This window comes from Coffea eugenioides, chromosome 7, assembly GCF_003713205.1.
Source record: "Coffea eugenioides isolate CCC68of chromosome 7, Ceug_1.0, whole genome shotgun sequence".
NCBI lineage: Eukaryota > Viridiplantae > Streptophyta > Magnoliopsida > Gentianales > Rubiaceae > Coffea > Coffea eugenioides.
Genome location: NC_040041.1, coordinates 34977354 through 34994680, shown reverse-complemented (window position 1 = coordinate 34994680; position 17327 = coordinate 34977354). Strand labels below are relative to the sequence as shown.

General features: G+C 36.2%; 3 protein-coding genes and 1 pseudogene across 3 annotated transcripts; 3 read left to right on the top strand and 1 right to left on the bottom strand.

The window, feature by feature from the left end:
- Nucleotides 1-461: 461 nt before the first annotated feature.
- Nucleotides 462-6290, top strand: LOC113778363 (protein ECERIFERUM 1-like). Its single transcript, XM_027323754.1, has 10 exons — nt 462-531; nt 836-1059; nt 1877-2109; nt 2299-2518; nt 3224-3599; nt 3696-3803; nt 3960-4160; nt 5065-5160; nt 5251-5424; nt 6103-6290. Exons 1-10 carry the CDS (start codon nt 472-474, stop codon nt 6283-6285), a joined length of 1875 nt encoding a protein of 624 aa, XP_027179555.1. The 5' UTR covers nt 462-471; the 3' UTR covers nt 6286-6290.
- A 584-nt stretch (nt 6291-6874) lies between these two features.
- Nucleotides 6875-8325, top strand: LOC113777290 (vesicle-associated protein 4-1-like). Its single transcript, XM_027322326.1, has 4 exons — nt 6875-7149; nt 7443-7553; nt 7690-7866; nt 8118-8325. Exons 1-4 carry the CDS (start codon nt 6875-6877, stop codon nt 8323-8325), a joined length of 771 nt encoding a protein of 256 aa, XP_027178127.1.
- A 580-nt stretch (nt 8326-8905) lies between these two features.
- Nucleotides 8906-10929, bottom strand: LOC113777289 (annotated as a pseudogene).
- Nucleotides 10930-14580: 3651 nt separating this feature from the next.
- LOC113777288 lies at nt 14581-16078 on the top strand. The gene is made up of 3 exons (XM_027322325.1): nt 14581-14611; nt 14786-15117; nt 15203-16078. Exons 1-3 carry the CDS (start codon nt 14581-14583, stop codon nt 16076-16078), a joined length of 1239 nt encoding a protein of 412 aa, XP_027178126.1.
- Nucleotides 16079-17327: the final 1249 nt, after the last annotated feature.

Sequence of the window (17327 nt, the reverse complement as noted above, 5' to 3'; positions counted from 1 at the left end):
CTTGATTGGACTTAAATTGGATGAACTTAAGAGTTTAGGTTGCAAAATATCCATAACTAAAAGTTTAAAACGTAAAATGTCCAAAATTGAAATTTAAGGAACAAAATGAAAAAATAATACAAGTTCAGAGGTTTGCAGTGGAATTAGTCCTTCAAAATCATTACTAGTGTCACGGTTGAACTCATAACTTAGTCCCCCATGCCACGTTTTTCCCTTAATGACAAAAGGTAGCTTAGGAGCTGTTGTAGCCTCTTGGAGTGTTCCACTCCCACCTGATTAGTGTTGCCCACATTTGATGGGTGTCGAGAAATGCCAACACTTCCACAAATGATGTTTAAAATTCCATTTACTTTAAAGATAAAAAACATTTCGAACATGATGTAAACCGTCGTCTCCAATGCGAGACCCCTATTTAAGGCCCAGAAAAAAGCTTGTAATCATCCCTCACACAAAGAGTAAGAAGCAAAGAAAATGGCTACAACACCAGGTCTCCTCACTGACTGGCCATGGACGCCTCTTGGGCGTTTCAAGGTTCTTCTTTTCTCTTCTATATCAGCTTCTTACCTCCTTCCACGACATGAAAATGCTCATTCTCATCTTTCTCAACTGTGCTCTTTCACTCATTGAATAGTTCTTTTTTTTTTTTTTTTCAAGTTATTGTTCTTTTGCTTATTCCTTTTCGATGCATGATGACTTTTTTAGCTGTGGATTGATGGAAATCTCTAAATCTCATATAGATCTAAGCTTCAACAGCGTGTAAAACTATGGACTTAGATTTTTCATACTACTCTACTTTGTTCTGGCTGCATAACTGTTGTTGTTTTGGTTGATGAAGTACGTGGTACTGGCACCATGGGTGGCTCATAGCATTTATTCAAATGCTACAAAAGGCGAATGCGAGAGAGACCTCACAAACCTTCTTATACTTCCCTTTCTTTTGTGGAGGATGCTTCACGATCAAATCTGGATTAGCATTTCTCGTCACCGAACAGCTAATGGCAAGAACCGGATTGTTGACAAGACCATTGAATTCGAACAAGTTGACAGAGAAAGCAATTGGTCCGTTCTACTGTTACTTAATTACTATCTCAATCTTTTCTGATCTCCTAACAAATACCTTTGTTTTTTTCATTCGTTGTTAAGATCGAAAAGAGAAAAAAATATATGGGGAAATATGATTCCAAGAAACCACTACGTTCTTTCTAATGGACAGGAAAAGGTTGTTTTCCATCAATTAGAATCCTCTGCGCCACTATTCGATGTCAAATTCAGTGCCAATTCCACTCATCACGTGATAGTAGTAGAAATTTAAATAAACAGCACATGACAAATTAAATAAACTGGACACTTGACATAAATATAAAAGTGATACTAAATTACCATTGAAAAAATGGCACTGAAGATCTCATTTGGTTTCCCCACCAAGTTCAGAGCTCTAATTCTATACTTGGCACTTGGCAGTTGGGGGTGAAAAAGGCGTAGCGAGGAGTGGGAGGGTTAAAAAAAAAATTTGATTCCAGGAGTCTTGGGTTCTAATGGGGAAGTTGCCTGTAACTCGGTGACGATCTCTATGATGGCCATGCACATGTGAATGATTGGTAGATTAATCTTAGGAAAAAACACGCCACTGTTTAAAATGCTTCAAACCCATGTTAACAGACTTGTTTCTGAAAAACATAACTCAGATTTGCATATCTTCAAGATCAGATTCCTGGAATATGTACTTTTATATCAATATCCACCCCTGCCTTTGGGAGTAGGAAAACCTAGAGAGATTTTATTTTATGCACAAGATATGAATTTGGACGTATTAGGAATCATATTATTATACTCATGTAAAGTTGGTACTTATTGTTTTTCTGCTTTTTCCTCTCAGGGATGACCAAATAATATTAAATGGAATCCTATTCTACATCGCCAACAATTTGTCTTCTTATGCTTCTCGGCTGCCGTGGTGGAGGACGGATGGTGTGATCTTGACCTCTCTGCTTCATATTGGTCCTGTGGAATTTCTGTATTATTGGCTTCACAGAGCACTGCACCACCATTTTCTCTACTCTCGTTACCATTCCCACCATCATTCCTCCATCGTCACTGAGCCCATAACATGTAAGAACACACTATCCAAAAACAAAAACAAAAAAAAAGTATTTTCATCAATTCTTTTCTCTTTTTTTTTTGTGGAAATAGTTGATTTCTTTTCTTGTAGATATTAATGAATGTAAAGAGAAATAGGGTTCTATTAATCTTTTGAAAAAAAAAAACAATTCTTTTTTGGGTGGTGGTGGTGATCTGCAGCCGTGATTCATCCCTTTGGAGAGCAGATAGCGTATTTTTTGCTGTTTGCAATTCCAACGTTGGCAACAGTGTATACTGGAACTGCATCGCTTGCGTCAACGTTCGGCTACATCACATACATTGATCTAATGAACAACATGGGACACTGCAACTTTGAGCTAATTCCCAAACGACTCTTCTCCATCTTTCCACCTCTCAAGTATCTAATGTATACACCCTCGTAAGTGACCTCCAAATCCACTCTAAATTTCTACTATTCAAACACACTCTAAATTTCTATGCGGCATGGCAATGATAAGAAGAGATTTGCGAGTGCATAATGTGTTAGATGTTTGGTGCTTTCTGTAAATTTGGATGACGACAAAGGGCCCAAAATATATATATATATATATATATATGTAGTTGACAATGATAAATTATTACAAATTTGGCTTAATATTACCGTGAATTCTAGGGTACCTTGGCAAATAGCATGCATTTGGGCATAGGTTAAATCCCGTTTTAACTTAAAAACTCGCCAAATACATGCAAATTTGACATTACAAAGATCTCATGCTCTATGGAAGTCAAATGAATATGAAAAGCAAAACGGAATCTTGCTTTAGAGAATGTGAAGTAGAGATGAACAAATTATTTTTTAAAAATATTGCTTTAATGATTTAAAAAGATTTCTTTTTTCTTTTTTTTTTTTCCTTTTGGAGATTTTATATACTATATAGAGACAAAAAAAACGGAATCAGTTTTCTTTTTTTTTTTTTTTACTGAAATCAAAGAAATTAGAATTAAGTAAAACTTAACAAGAAAATGACAGAGAAAGAAGATAATAAATTTTACCGTTAATTCTTTTAAATCTTGTGATTTACCTTTTGATTTTCACTTTCTATTTGCTTAATCACTGTTGAAGTACTTGTGTTACAACGTACAGATATCATTCTCTGCATCACACTCAATTCCGAACAAATTACTCTTTATTCATGCCCATCTACGACTATATCTATGGCACCATGGACAAATCCACCGATTCGCTGTACGAAACTTCATTGAAAAGAGAAGAAGATGCCCCAGACGTGGTGCATTTGACCCATCTAACAACCCCACAATCCATATACCATATTCGTCTGGGATTTGCTTCTGTTGCCTCCAAACCTGAAGGTTCCACATGGTACATTTTGTTAATGTGGCCAGTTACACTCTGGTCCGCGATTCTTAATTCCATCTACGGCCGTACCTTTATCTTAGAGAGGAACAAGTTAGAAAAGCTCAAGCTGCAGTCTTGGGCAATACCAAGGTACAATGTGCAGGTAAGATCAACTTAATTAATTGAAATGAGATGGTTTATTTGTGGGATTTGTTTGCCTATATCAATTTAATTATTACTCTTCATTTTTATTAAATAGTACTTGAAGAAATGGCAATCCCGAGCAATTAACGGCTTGATTGAGAAGGCCATACTAGATGCTGAAGCAAAAGGCACCAAGGTGTTGAGTCTCGGCCTACTTAACCAGGCAAGTTTAAGGGAAAAAGTCAATAATTCCTCTCATTATTTTTATTGAGATATTGTTTAATTTTGTTTTCTTTCTTTTTTTTTTTTTGGGTGTGAGGGGATCTCATATATACATTATTTGCAAGTTGAAAATATATGGAGAATTTACAATTTGTAGAGAAAGGAACTGAACAAAAATGGAGAGTTTTACGTGCGAAGGTACCCTAAGCTGAAATTGAGGGTGGTGGATGGAAGTAGCTTGGCAGTTGCCATCGTCCTTAACAGCATTCCTAAGGGAACCAGTGAAGTCCTCGTTGTTGGCAACCTCACCAAAGTTGCTCGTTCTGTTGCGTTTGCCTTGTGCGAGAGGGGTATTCAGGTTTGTAGTTTTAACCGTTTACTTGTACCGGTACATGATTATCATTGGACCTGACAATTATGCCCAAAACCCAACACGGCAACAACCCACCCACTAGGTTGAGTGTGCGTTTGTATCTGTGAGTGCTTTAGAGTGTAAAAATATGTCTATCTATGTGAAAATGTGTTTGTGTGTGAAAATTTTTTTTTGTATGTGAAAATATATTTGAGATAGTTTATGTATTAAAATCTATTAATAAATATATTGAGTCATATTTGGGTCATGGGTTTGAGATAACCCAATATGACCCAACTCAAAATTAACCTAATCTAAAGTTGGGTGGGTTGGGTGTAACCCATTTAAATGAAAACCCACTATTAACCCGCCCAATTGTCAGGTATAATTATCATATATGGCCCTTACCTGATGTCCCTCTCACACATATATGGCCCTTATCACACAAGGGACAGGATAGCAGAAGAAACCTATTCTAAGGCCTCGTTTGGATTGTTATTTTTGGAGTTTTTATAGAAAAATGTATTATAATGATTTGATATATGTAAAGTAAAAAAGATGATTAAAAAAATATATTTATGGAAAACATTAAAATTTTTCCTTAGAAATTGCAATCTTTTGTTTCTACAAAACAAGATTTTGTGCATATATTAGAGGATAGATGAGTTGGATGGTTCCGAAAGAGAGTGTGTGTACAAGTAAGAGGTCCCGAGTTCAAAATCTTTTACTTATACTTTAAAAAAAAAAATTAGTGTACATGTGTACGAACTCATGGACAGCTGTTATGCATGTGACGTGCATCAAGATCCTAGTACAAAGATTTTAGGCTTCGCATTTGCATTTTAAGAGATATTTGTGACCTCTAACATTTGGATATCTTTCTAAAAAAATTCAATTTGGCAAATTTCAGATAAACATTTCATCCCAATGTGAGTACGAGAATCTTAAGCAATGTGTTACTTCCCAAAGCAACTTGGTAGTAATGTCCAAGAGCGTGGCTCACAAGGTAGGCACGTTTTGTACGATATATGTTTGGAACCGAAGTCCTTGAATTATTAATTGATGACAACAACATATGAATTGAATGTGGTGCTAGACTTGGTTGGTTGGAGATGCATTAACTGAAAAGCAGCAGCTGAATGCACCAAAAGGGGCATTATTTATTCCTTTCTCGACCTTTCCTCCGAAGAAAGTACGCAGGGACTGCTCCTATCTGCATACCCCCGCAATGCTGGCTCCCGCGTCCCTCCAAAACCTTGACTCTTGCGAGGTTGGTAGCTTGTTTTACTCACATTTAACTATTTACTAGAGGGTGAGGCAGGCACACCCTACACGTGTGTGCATATTTTAGGGGGCAAAATTAAATAATAAAAGAATATATAGTTGCAACGAAAAAATAATTATGACATTTTTTGATTTTTTTTTATTAATGGTGGCAGAAAGACCTTGGATAAACATAGTAGTAATAATAAATAAGTATAGTAGTAACAGTTATATAAACATAATGAAAATGTAGAGTATGACGTGTAGTTGTATGTTATTCTTTCATGTAAGGATAAGATTGGAATAACAAATAATGACAAATTTTTCTAAACATCAAATCCATTGCTCAAGCATTATATATAGAAAAAAGATATAATTCTAGGATCAAACAGGCATGCCTAGACAAATAATCAAAGTATTTTTGCTTGTTTCATAAAATGCACCAATAACTAGATTTTTTTTCTTTTTTACTTTCAATGATCACCAATATCATTTGTGACGCGAGTAGCACGCCCCAAATAGTCACTAATCATACCAATACTGAGCACAATTTCTTTATGTTAATAACATTCTGTGAATTAATCCATCCATCTAAAATTCACACTCGATTTGATTTTTAGTCTCTGTGGTTTGTATGATAGAATTAATAAACCTGGTTTTGTTGTATGTATGCACTACCGCACAGAATTGGCTGCCAAGAAGGGCACTAAGTGCAGTGCGTGCAGTTGGCATAGTGCACGCATTAGAAGGATGGACTGAGCATGAATGTGGAGAAAACATGTTGAGCGTTGAAAAAGTTTGGCAAGCTGCCCTGAAGCATGGCTTTCGACCTTTGGGGTCTCCATGCAATTGGTTTTTCTCTTTTTAATTAGAACATACCACTACAACAAAAATGGCCTTTAACGGCATTTAAAAGTGTCAGTATAGATAATCTAACCTGACACTTTATCTATCCTCACACCTAGGGCGAGTGTTGTCCCTTCCAATGTGGGGATAGACTCATACTATTCAACATGTCAGGAAAACTATGCTATTATAATATCCCATCTGCCAACAACAATCCCTTTTCTTGATAATTGAAAGTGTCAGGATAGGTATTATACAACATTAGAATATCGAATTCTATGCTGACACTTTTAATTGTCAGGAGTTTTTTTTTTTTTTTTTTTTGAGATAGAAGCAACCTGCAGGTAATGCTCCCTGCTATACATTCCGTCAATCAGAAACCCAAAGGACTTTTAAAATTATCCCAAAGAACAGAATGCATATAAAATAATATGCTATGATGCAAAAATCTAGAAACATCAAACTTTAGCAGTATTGTGATTATGAGAACTGAAAATGCCAACTCCCATAAGCAAGAGGAGATTTGTCATCATGTTTCATACATCAAAAGCAGAATGCAAATGAGACTAAATGATATACAAGCCAACACACAGTGGAAAATCTCAGAATAAATGCAAGCGCACTTTGTTTATAGCAATAACAATTCGCACTCCAGCTGCTTTGGCATGAGCAATGGCCTCTTCTATTTGCGGTCGAATTCCATCATCAGTAGCAACTACAATAACAACAATGTCTATTACTCTGGCTCCACGAGCTCTCATTGCTCGAAATGCCTATCCAATGCAGAGCGATGTGAAGCCGCAGGCCTCAGACCAGCTGTAGCATGGCTGAGAGCCTTGCCTGTGAGAAGTAAAAGGTCCCTAGGAACAGAGCCACTATCAGCCAGGTACCAGCGCCCATTGGGGTCACAAACGTGGAAATCATAGGAAAGAACTGGTGGATAATTAATCAAAGAAAACAAAGTGTTGAAGCATTACAATTCCAAAAATGATCTGGTTGAAATGTAGAAAAAATGTATAAGCAGTTAAAAAGGAATCTAGGAAATTAGTACATATTGTTGCAACCTACCTACTGATCATAAAAAAAAAGTCCAAATATAGGTTACAACACCTGAAGTCCAGGAGCATCTGAGGAAATTAGCATCAGTAGCCCCTTCTCTACTTCACCATTTCCATTCAGTTTTCCACCTCCTGTAGATCCTTTTCCATTTAGTGAGTGTGTATTGGAAAAGGTTGCAACAAGCACTGATGAAGAAGTCTCGTTAGCAGGCAATGGGCTATCGTCAAGCAAGTGATTGAAAACACTGCAAGCAGTGATACATTCTAAATACAGATCAGAAAAAACTAAAGTTGACCACTAAAAGCAAGCATATATACTCCAAAAAACATGACTTCTATTTAAGTTCAAAATAGAAGTCATCTCTAAGAAATATTTTCAAGTTTTTGGAGCCTCCAGAGTCCAATGACAAGCTGGATGGTCTAAAGAGCAGGGTCAAGTTCAAGATCATGAGCTTGAACATAAAAGGTGACATGGATTATGTACCAGAGCTGTTTGATGAGCATAGGGATCAAGTTGCAGTTGAACAGATTCTGCGGGTTATTTTTTTTTAAAAAAAAAAGAAGAGAAAAAAAGAGACGAGAAAAGTTTTACATTGTATAACTTGGTTTTCACATAATTAAAGAGTAGATTGATACTATATAACGACAAAACAAAATTTTCAAAGTAGATACATGATTATCTTGTGTAGTGGTTCAGGAGGTTTTGATTTAACAGCTAAAGTTGATACACTAAAATTTAAACATCTTGGGTTTCAATATTTTCTCTCCATTCCCACTTCTTATATCTCACGCTTCCCCTGGAGCCTGATCATCTTACCCCTGCACTCGAAAAACTGAATCGTCAACTAGCTGAGGTTGAGGCTAAGCTTGAGGTACGCAAAAGGCCTCCTCCAGAGGACAAAGGTCTAAGAGTTCTTGGGGAAGGTCTTGTCTTTGATGAATGGAAGGAAATGAGGGAAAGATATCTTGCAAGACAACTGGTCAAAGGAGTTGATTCAATATAAGCTGCTATACTTTCTTTCCAGTGATGCAGAATAGAAAACTGGAGTGAAAGTGAAATCACAGGCAGCAGAATCTGGAATTTATGAGTTTAACATGCTATTTCAGGGATTCAATGAAGCATAATAGAGAGAACTATTTTGCTTCCCTTTGATATCAGAATAACTATATGATTCAAGGATTATCTCCTGGCTGAGACTTTTATTCATGCAAAATCAGGTCAGAACGTCACCAAAGGCAACCACGACAAGGAGACAAATTAAAGTTTTGGCATTTTGTCTATATACTCTCTCACATGAAAAGATAACTTTTAACTGCTATCCAAATAGCATGATAAACTAGTGCTAATTGTATTATCAATTCAACATCACAGATGCATCAGAAGCAACAATCCCCATGACTCAAGCCTCTCAAATATCATGTAAGACTTATTATTGATAGACCCCTATATTGCCAAAGCCTACCAGTACTTCTTATAGCACTCAACAAACTGAATCAGTTCCCAGTGATTACAAGCATTAAAGCAAATTATACAGGTCTACATACGGGTAGCAAATAAAGCAAGCTATGACTTGTAAAGCCTAATCATTCTACAGCTTTATCAGCAATGATCAACTTAAAACTCTGAAAATCAGCTGAAACTTCAACAAAAATCCTGCACTGAAATAGAATACAAAGCATATAGGGGTGGTGAAGTTGACGTACCTGCTTGAGATTTATGGACTGAAGATAACTATTGAGTACAACAACAGAATACTCAGTTTTTGCAGTCGAAGCAAAATCTTCAAGCCCAAATCCACACCTATTAATTATCCAGCATAATCTAAAATTAGTACCAAACATTTCTACATTGACAGTCTAAATCAATACGTTCCCAAAAATAATTAAAAAACACTACATATATATTTATATCCCGCCGTAGCTTAACTTACAAACCCACTCTTGATACAAGCTCTTGTAACTTTTGATTAATTCATCAATTTCTTTCTCATGTTTTTGCTCAATATTGGCCAGGGCTTCCCTTAGATCCTGCATTATTTAGTAAGGAAAAGGCCCAAAAAGTTAACTTTTTTTTTGTAGGAAACCACCAACTAAAATTTACATATAGAAAAATTGCAGAGTATAACCTGTTCATCGACGACATCGATATCTGCGAGCTTGTGGCCAGATTCCTTACTGGAATTGCCTAATTCTTTTGCTAAGAAATAATTTCTAGAGAATCTGAACTTGTCCTCTTCGATGGGGCGACTGGACAGCAGAGATAGGGAGCAGAGGAGAGGAAATTGGCCGAGAGAGAAGGAGGGCAAAAATTGGTATTTCAGATTCAGGCAGACAACCAAGAAAAATCAATTTAGGGCAAAAATTTATCATGTAATTACATATCTTCAATGGGAAAACATGGGTAGTTTGATTGCAGAGAGATTCAATAGAAAAAACTCTTCGGGGAAAGCAAAATTTTGGCCAAGAGTTTTGACAGATAGTTTGCCGAGAGAGAGAGAGAGAGAGAGAGTTTGTGAGAGAGATAAGAGAAGAAAAATTTCAGCAGGCAAAATGAGGTTTTGAAATTTCACTAAGTGTTTTGGCAAAGCAATCTTCCGCCAAAATCAAACGACGCCATTTTGTGTTTTAATTTTTTTTTGGTGCATCTCACATTTTTTCAAGTGTCATGATAGGTAGTCTAAAGATACATTATTATTCTTATTTCAGATAAAATAAAATAAAAAAGAGTATAAATTATTGATTTGATAACAAGTGTAATGATAGAAGTGCTATAATGACATAAACCATCAAGTGTCCTCATATGTATGTCAGAAAAGGCCATTTTTGTTGTAGTGTACGTACTTATGTGTTAGTTATCCTCAATAATTATCACTAATTCTTTGGAATTGACCAACTACATCTGATTTTTACTTGGTGTTTTAAAGTATTGGAAATTAAGGGTAAAAATAAACACATGAAATACCTGAATGATAAAAGATCCAACTCCACCAGCACCACCCAGAACAAGAAGTGATTTCCAGCTGAAAGCCCAACGCTTTCAAGTCCCCGCTGTTTCAACGGCAACAGGAAGGCTAGCTGCCTCTGCAAAACTCAAATTCTTTGGCTTCAAAGCTAGTACCTTCTCCTCCACTGTAGTGTACTCCGCCAATTACCCACATCCCTTTGGGTACAAAGCATGCTCGTGAATGTCTCCGTATACTTCATCCTCGACCTCGAATTCCTTCACTTTGCTGCCAACTCTAACTACCACGGCCGCAACATCATATCCAGCAACAATCTACCAGATTAAGAAAAAAAAAAAAAGAACAGTAAATCTACACAAGGACTACCTAGTAAATAAAACAAACAACAAATTTTCCGCTGAAAAAAAAATGAAAAAAGGTATTTACGGGGGGAGGAGAATCAATGGCCTTGAAATAACCATGCATGTGTTTGAAGTCGATTGGATTCAGCGATGCAGCAACTACTTTGATCAAAACCTGGTCATCATTTACGTCAGGAACATCAACCTAGGATTTCAATTTAAGGACATCTTCGGGTTTCCCATATTGGCCATAGAACCAGGCCTTCATTTTAGAGGGGATGTTAACTGGAGAACTGGTTGCCATGGCCTGTAGGCCCTCACGTAATATGTTAAAATAACCCAAGGTATGAATCAGAGCTAAATCGCAACGTTATTGTGGACAAACGAGGAAAAGACAGACGACTTTCCGAAGCCAGAAACGAAACGAAACGAAACTGGGAGGTGACTTTATTGATAGGAATGATACATTAACAAGCCAGAAAAGGTCTTTATATAAGACCATTCACAAAATCTCATTAGAAGTTAGAACTAAACTATCAAATCATACTAACAATCCGAAACCACAATTCAATAATAATAAAACAAGTAGTTTCTTGAATAATTAAATAATACTAAAAAGATCTGGTATAATATCCTACAAGGCTGAATAATTTGACATTCTCGTAAGTTCTTGTTTAACAAATACAAAGTGGATTTCTTCAATTAATGAAAACCGTATCTCCAATGCAACGTTGCCAGAAAAGTTAATGTCGATCGCACAACCAATCCCTTGAATGGATTTGTTGAAAAAGACAAAAATGTTTCGGTGATTGAAAATAAGCACTCAAATTGTGTTATACTATTGTTATGGTGAAATAATATAACATATTCTGAATAATGTATTGTTTCACTCATCAATTATATTGACAAAATATTATGTAGTACAAGTTACTACACCTAATACAGAGAGATTTTTTTTTTCCAGTCATTAGAATTTCATCTTAATCCTACGCTACTGGGGAAGGGCGGATTCCAACCGGGCAATATATGGGGGTTAGAGGGAGAGAACCTATCTCTAGACCAATTTAAGTGCACTGCTGAATCCTCTGAACTTTTTGTCAGAGGAAAGCACGACACTTCCCTTCTAATACACTAGGCAAGGGTCGAACTTTTAACTTGGTACACAGAAGCCTTAATAGAGATAGATAAGCACAGAATTTCTTAAAGTTATCAACCAACATGATATGATTAAATCATGCTTTTACAATAATTCTTAAGGTAAATTACTCATAACCCCATGTGCTTTAGCATGACACCACATTAATTTCCCAAGGTTTCAAAATATCCACACAATGTGAGTTTATGTAAAGCAAAATTTAATGAAAAAAATAATATCTATAATGCTGTTAGTTTAAATGCAAATATTGACCTTACTTAATTATTAAGGGTCTAACCACATTGAATAAAATTATAGGCAGTTGAAATGCAAATATTGACCTTACTTAATTATTAAGGATCTAACTACATTGAATCAAATTATAGGGGGAATTATGTTGGTAAATAAAAAATTATATGAAGATTAAGTGGATATTTGTGCAAAATTAGAGATAGATGAATATATTATAATTTCATCATACATAATTTTAGAACAAGTCTTGGTCAATTGCAGTATCCGGTTTTGGCCATTGTTAATCTTTTATAGAGGGGCAAAATACACTTTACCCTCTTGTGGTTTAGTGATTTTTCACATAATCCCTTATAGTTTCAAAAGCAATATATAACCCTCTCATAGTTTAAATTAAAGTGTCAAAGTAACGGAAATGATCATTTGTAACGAAATCCATGAAAATGTCAAAATTACCTCGTATGATTTTATATTTTACCATATAACCCCCTTATGGTTTAGTGCTTTACAATATAACACCCTTATAGTTTTCAAAATACATACATAATCCCTCGTGGTTAATAAATAATTTTCAATTTTACATAGGACTACTCTTGATATTTTAGTTGACTTCGTCATATAATACAAAGGGTTAATCGTACTTTATCCCCTTTAAGTATAGGCCGTTTCTCACTTTACCGCCCAACGTTTGTTTTTCCTCAGTTTATCCCAAAGACTAACGGTCAACTCTAATGGAGATAAGCAGAATATTGAAAAGACAGTAATATCCTTATGAAAATAATGAACAACCTAAAATACCCATATCTCTGGGTTTATGAAATACAAATTTCCAAAATTACCCTGGAATAATGGAGGGAAATTTCCCTCCATTTGGCATGGGACAAAAAAAAAGAAATTAGGGAAGACAAAAGGGAACAGACAAAAGGAAAAGGTTCCCTTTTGTCATTGTCAGGTCACCCTCTGTGCCCTTTTGCCATTGTCGGTCACCCAGTCTTTCGTTTGGCTGAATCCTTAACAAAACCTCCATTAAAAAACTTGAAAATTCACCAGCATCTTGAATGGAAAAAATGGGCAATCGATGAACTTGTTAGCAGACGGCAGAATTGAATTTGAAGATTGTGAGAGCTTGGGCAGCCCTTAAGGTTCGATTTTGCAATTTTTTCTCGATTTTAGAAATTTCTAGTTTTTAATCATTTGTATTGCATAGAAACAACGGTATGGGTTTTTTTAGTGGTTTCATGGCCTTTAACGTGGTAGACAATTATTTGTTTGAATCATCTATTGGTGTGGTCCCTTGAAGATATGCTATGTCATTGTCGAGCTAAGATGAAAACGATGGGTTTTTAGCAACTTTTGTCTTTTTTAATTATTAATTTGCTGGATTATTTGTTTACTTTGGTTGGTATATGTCGGCTGTTAGATAGACAAACTAGGATTTTTTTTTGTGGGACAATAAAGATGCATGCTCTGTATTACCTGTGCATGCACTAAAAAAGTTGCCTTTGTGTGATTACAGAAAAATGGATTTTAAAACCTATGTTTTAGAGGTTCACTACAGAGGCCATTTTGCCCATGTCCCAAATTTACAGTATGTAGGTGGAGAAGTTGCAAATTTTGATGATGTTGACCCTGATTTGATGTCAATTTTTGAGTTAAGAGATGCTTTTAAAGACACTAGAATTCCACATGAAACATCAGTGTACTATAGGATTGGGAATCTTGACCTTCAGGTTGGTCTTAAACTGTTAAACAGTGACCAGATAGTTCTAGAAATGTTTGTGACAAATAGAACTCAAAGTATCATACAACTTTATGTTGGTGAGATCCCTGAAGAAGATATGCATGCTGGTGAAATTGTTGTAGAAGATAATATTGAGGTTGATGGTGAACAAAATCTAAACCCTAATGCTGAACAACCCCAAAATGATGAGGCCGAAAGTGATACTTCAGATGTTTTACAAGAAGGTGATGGGGATGGTTGTAGGGAAATTGAATATGACTCTGACTTTGATTTTTTCCTAGATGGGGATGATTTAAATGATGCATGTGACCCTATAGATGATGTAAAGGGATGGTGGTGAAGTAGATTGTCACCTAAAATAGCCTGATTATACTACGTATGTGGAACTGATTAGTGAAGAATATAGTGCATACCTTAACTCCAAAGTGAAAGGAAAACTAGTCAATAATGAAGATGTTAGTGATGATGAAATACTTAAACCAGTTTATGATTCAAATGATGAAGCCATGGAGCATGAATTTCCTGAGTTTAACATGGAAAGGGATCTAAAAAATCCTGATTTGACTGTGGGCAGAATTTTCACCAACATTTATGATTTTAGAGCTGCAGTTAGAATGTATTCAATTTTGAATAGGTTTGAAGTTACCTTCACTAAGAATGAAAAAGATAAAGCTGTGGCTATATGTGCAAATAAATGTGGATGGAGAATATATGCTAGTGGCTATACTCGAAGCAAAGTTACACTTCAAGTGAAGTCCATTAAAGGCCTACCTCATGAATGTCCATAGTCTTTCAAGAACAAGAGTGCAAATTCTAGGTGGCTGTCTAAGATGTTTACGGAGGAGATTGCTGACCATCCAGGTATGAAAGTAAAAGGGCTCAAGAAGAGCATAAAAAGGAAGTATAACCTGAACTGTACAAACTCTCAAATGTATTGAGCAAAAGAGAAAGTAGAGGAGGCAGTGAAAGGGTCATGTGCAAAGCAGTATACAAGATTAAGAGACTATTGTGCTACACTTCTTCAAAGAAATCCAGGTTCAGTGGCATTTATTGTAATTGAAAAATCCCAACTTTGTAAAAGGCCAATCTTCAAGAGAATGTTTGTGATGTTTACTGCACAAAAGGAAGGTTTTGTAAATGCATGTAGGCCTGTAATACAGCTGGATGCATGTCACCTTAAGGGGATCATGGGAGGGCAGCTTATGTCTACAATTGGTAGGGATGTTAATAACCAAATGTTCCCAATTGCTATGGCTCTTGTTGAGTCTGAGTGCAAAGATAGTTCGGGGTGGTTTTTGGACAACCTTTCTGATGCCATTGGGACTCCACTTGAAAGGGGTTGGGTATTTCTATCAGATAGACAAAAGGTCAGCACCACTACAATCTGTTTTACTTTCCTTTATTCCTCACTCAGCAAAGTCACTAATTCTGTGATTTATGTTTTTATGTCAGGAATTAATTGATTGCATTGAGAATAAGTATCCTGGAGTGGAGCATCAATTCTGTGTTAGACACATGTATGCTAACTTCAAGCTAAAATTCAAGGATAAGCACCTAAGAGATTTAATGTGGGCAGTAACCAGAGCTTATTTACCCAGTCACTATGAAAGCAAAATGAGAGAGTTGCAAACAGTAGCACCAGAAGCACATGCATGGCTCAGTTCCATACCAGCTAACCTATGGGCCAGACACACCTTTTCTCCAAGGACAAAATGTGACATTTTAAGTAATAATATATGTGAGAGCTTCAATCAATACATTAAGGATGCTAGGAAGGAGCCTATTTTGACTATGTTTGAAGCCATTCGAAGGCAGATAATGTGCAAGTTTCAAGAAAAAAGAGATTGGATTCAGAAGGTGAAGTCTCACATTTGTCCGAGGATTTGTCAAAAAATTGAAGAGAGAAAAAAGCAATTAGCTCAGTTTGATGCACTTGTGTCTACAAGAGAGGTGTATGAGGTGACTGGTATAGTAAGAACTTTTGTTGTTAATGCAGTTCAAAGGTCTTGCACATGTAATGAGTGGGATATGACAGGAATTCCATGTGTCCATGGATGTGTTGGACTTGTGCAAGATAGCAAAAGTCCATATGCATATGTTGATAATTGCGACTCAGTGGAAACATATAAAAAGGCATATGCTGGTGTTATTATGCCTATGCCAGACCAAACAAATTGGGTGAACACATGCAATGATTCATTACTCCTACCTCGTAGGAAGATAGCTCCAGGCAGACCTAAGAAAGTTAGAAGAAAGGCTCCATTGGAGGACTTACATGTTGAAAAACTGTCTAAAGTAGGGCTGCCAATTCACTGTAGTCATTGTTAGAAGTTGCAAGGTACAAGGACCTACTAAATGAGGGAGGGGAGCTGGTAGGGGCCACTCTAGAAATAATGTTGAGCCTGTTTTAATTCCTAGAAATGTTGATGTAACTAATTCTACTATTGCAAGAGGCCCAACTGATAAGTGACTAATTTACGTAATAATTGTATGACATTTTATATTATTTTTAGTCACTTTGGTTATATTATTGGAAGAATATGAATCATTTTGGCTATAATTGGTGAAAAATGCTTTTAAGTGATTAAATGAGGTTTTTATCACTTTTTACTTGGATTTTGTGTATTTTGACAGTTTTGACACATTTTCGTATTTCGGCTATAACTTGAGTTACAATGATCGGATTGGGATGATTCTTGAACCCATTTGAAGATAAGAGATAGATCTACAACTTTGGTGAAGACATCTAAATCCAGTTTGAAGGTTTTCCAGGTCAAAATGCCGAATTACAATAGCAAATTTCTACTGGTCGAAACTGGAACAGGGCAATGAGCAGGCAAGGGTATTTCAGTCATATCTCAGCCTACACAGATCCAAATGAGGTGATTCTTGATGCATTAGAAAGATAACTCAAAAGGCTACAACTTTCGTGTTTTAGACATGAGCTGGTTCAGCCTCTAACATCAAGAAAAGATTGGTTGAAGTTGGGCCAAAAACAGAGCAAGTGATCCACACTCGGATCCACTATTCATCCGAACCCTCGGTTGTTTCTGGGTTAGTGGATCCGAGCTCGGATCCATACGGATCCGAGGTACTGTAGCAGCTCGGATCACTGGTCAGAAAAGGCTGCTCTGTACGCGTAAAACTCAATTTCACCTCCACCAACTCACATTGGATGCTAGACATGTGAGAAACATTCCCAGCTGTAAAAGGGAGATGTAATCCTCATTTCTTGACCACCTTTCATCATTAAATAGCCAAATTCATTGCAAAAAAGGAGAGATGGGGAGTTCATAGCAGAAAAATAGAGAGAGCTACGGGAGAAAGCTTGAAGCTGCAGAAATGTAGCTCTTTCATCTCCCTAGTGTTAGTTTAGCTTAGTATAGAGTAGTGTAGCTTTTCCATTCTTGTTTATTATCTAGATTAGGATGAAGATGGAGGATGAAGAAGGCAAGGAAGAAAGCTCATGTGACAAGGGTTGTATTCCTTCCAAACTCTTTATCTTTTGTATTTGATTCCAAGTTTAGTTAATATACAAGTTCTGGATTTTGTGTTCATTATGTGTTTCTAAAGTTTA

Excerpts from the sequence above, each read along its gene's own strand:
- LOC113777290 (XM_027322326.1), top strand. The coding sequence starts at position 6,875 with ATGCAAGCGCACTTTGTTTATAGCAATAACAATTCGCACTCCAGCTGC. Across the intron at positions 7,554-7,689 it reads AATGGGCTATCGTCAAGCAA|AAATATTTTCAAGTTTTTGG; the intron begins GTGATTGAAAAC and ends GTCATCTCTAAG. Across the intron at positions 7,867-8,117 it reads CAGATTCTGCGGGTTATTTT|CCTGGAGCCTGATCATCTTA; the intron begins TTTTTAAAAAAA and ends TCTCACGCTTCC.
- LOC113777288 (XM_027322325.1), top strand. The coding sequence starts at position 14,581 with ATGTTTACGGAGGAGATTGCTGACCATCCAG. Across the intron at positions 14,612-14,785 it reads GGAGATTGCTGACCATCCAG|GTTCAGTGGCATTTATTGTA; the intron begins GTATGAAAGTAA and ends AAAGAAATCCAG. Across the intron at positions 15,118-15,202 it reads TTCTATCAGATAGACAAAAG|GAATTAATTGATTGCATTGA; the intron begins GTCAGCACCACT and ends TTTTTATGTCAG.
- LOC113778363 (XM_027323754.1), top strand. The coding sequence starts at position 472 with ATGGCTACAACACCAGGTCTCCTCACTGACTGGCCATGGACGCCTCTT. Across the intron at positions 5,161-5,250 it reads CCAAGAGCGTGGCTCACAAG|ACTTGGTTGGTTGGAGATGC; the intron begins GTAGGCACGTTT and ends ATGTGGTGCTAG. Across the intron at positions 5,425-6,102 it reads AAAACCTTGACTCTTGCGAG|AATTGGCTGCCAAGAAGGGC; the intron begins GTTGGTAGCTTG and ends ACTACCGCACAG.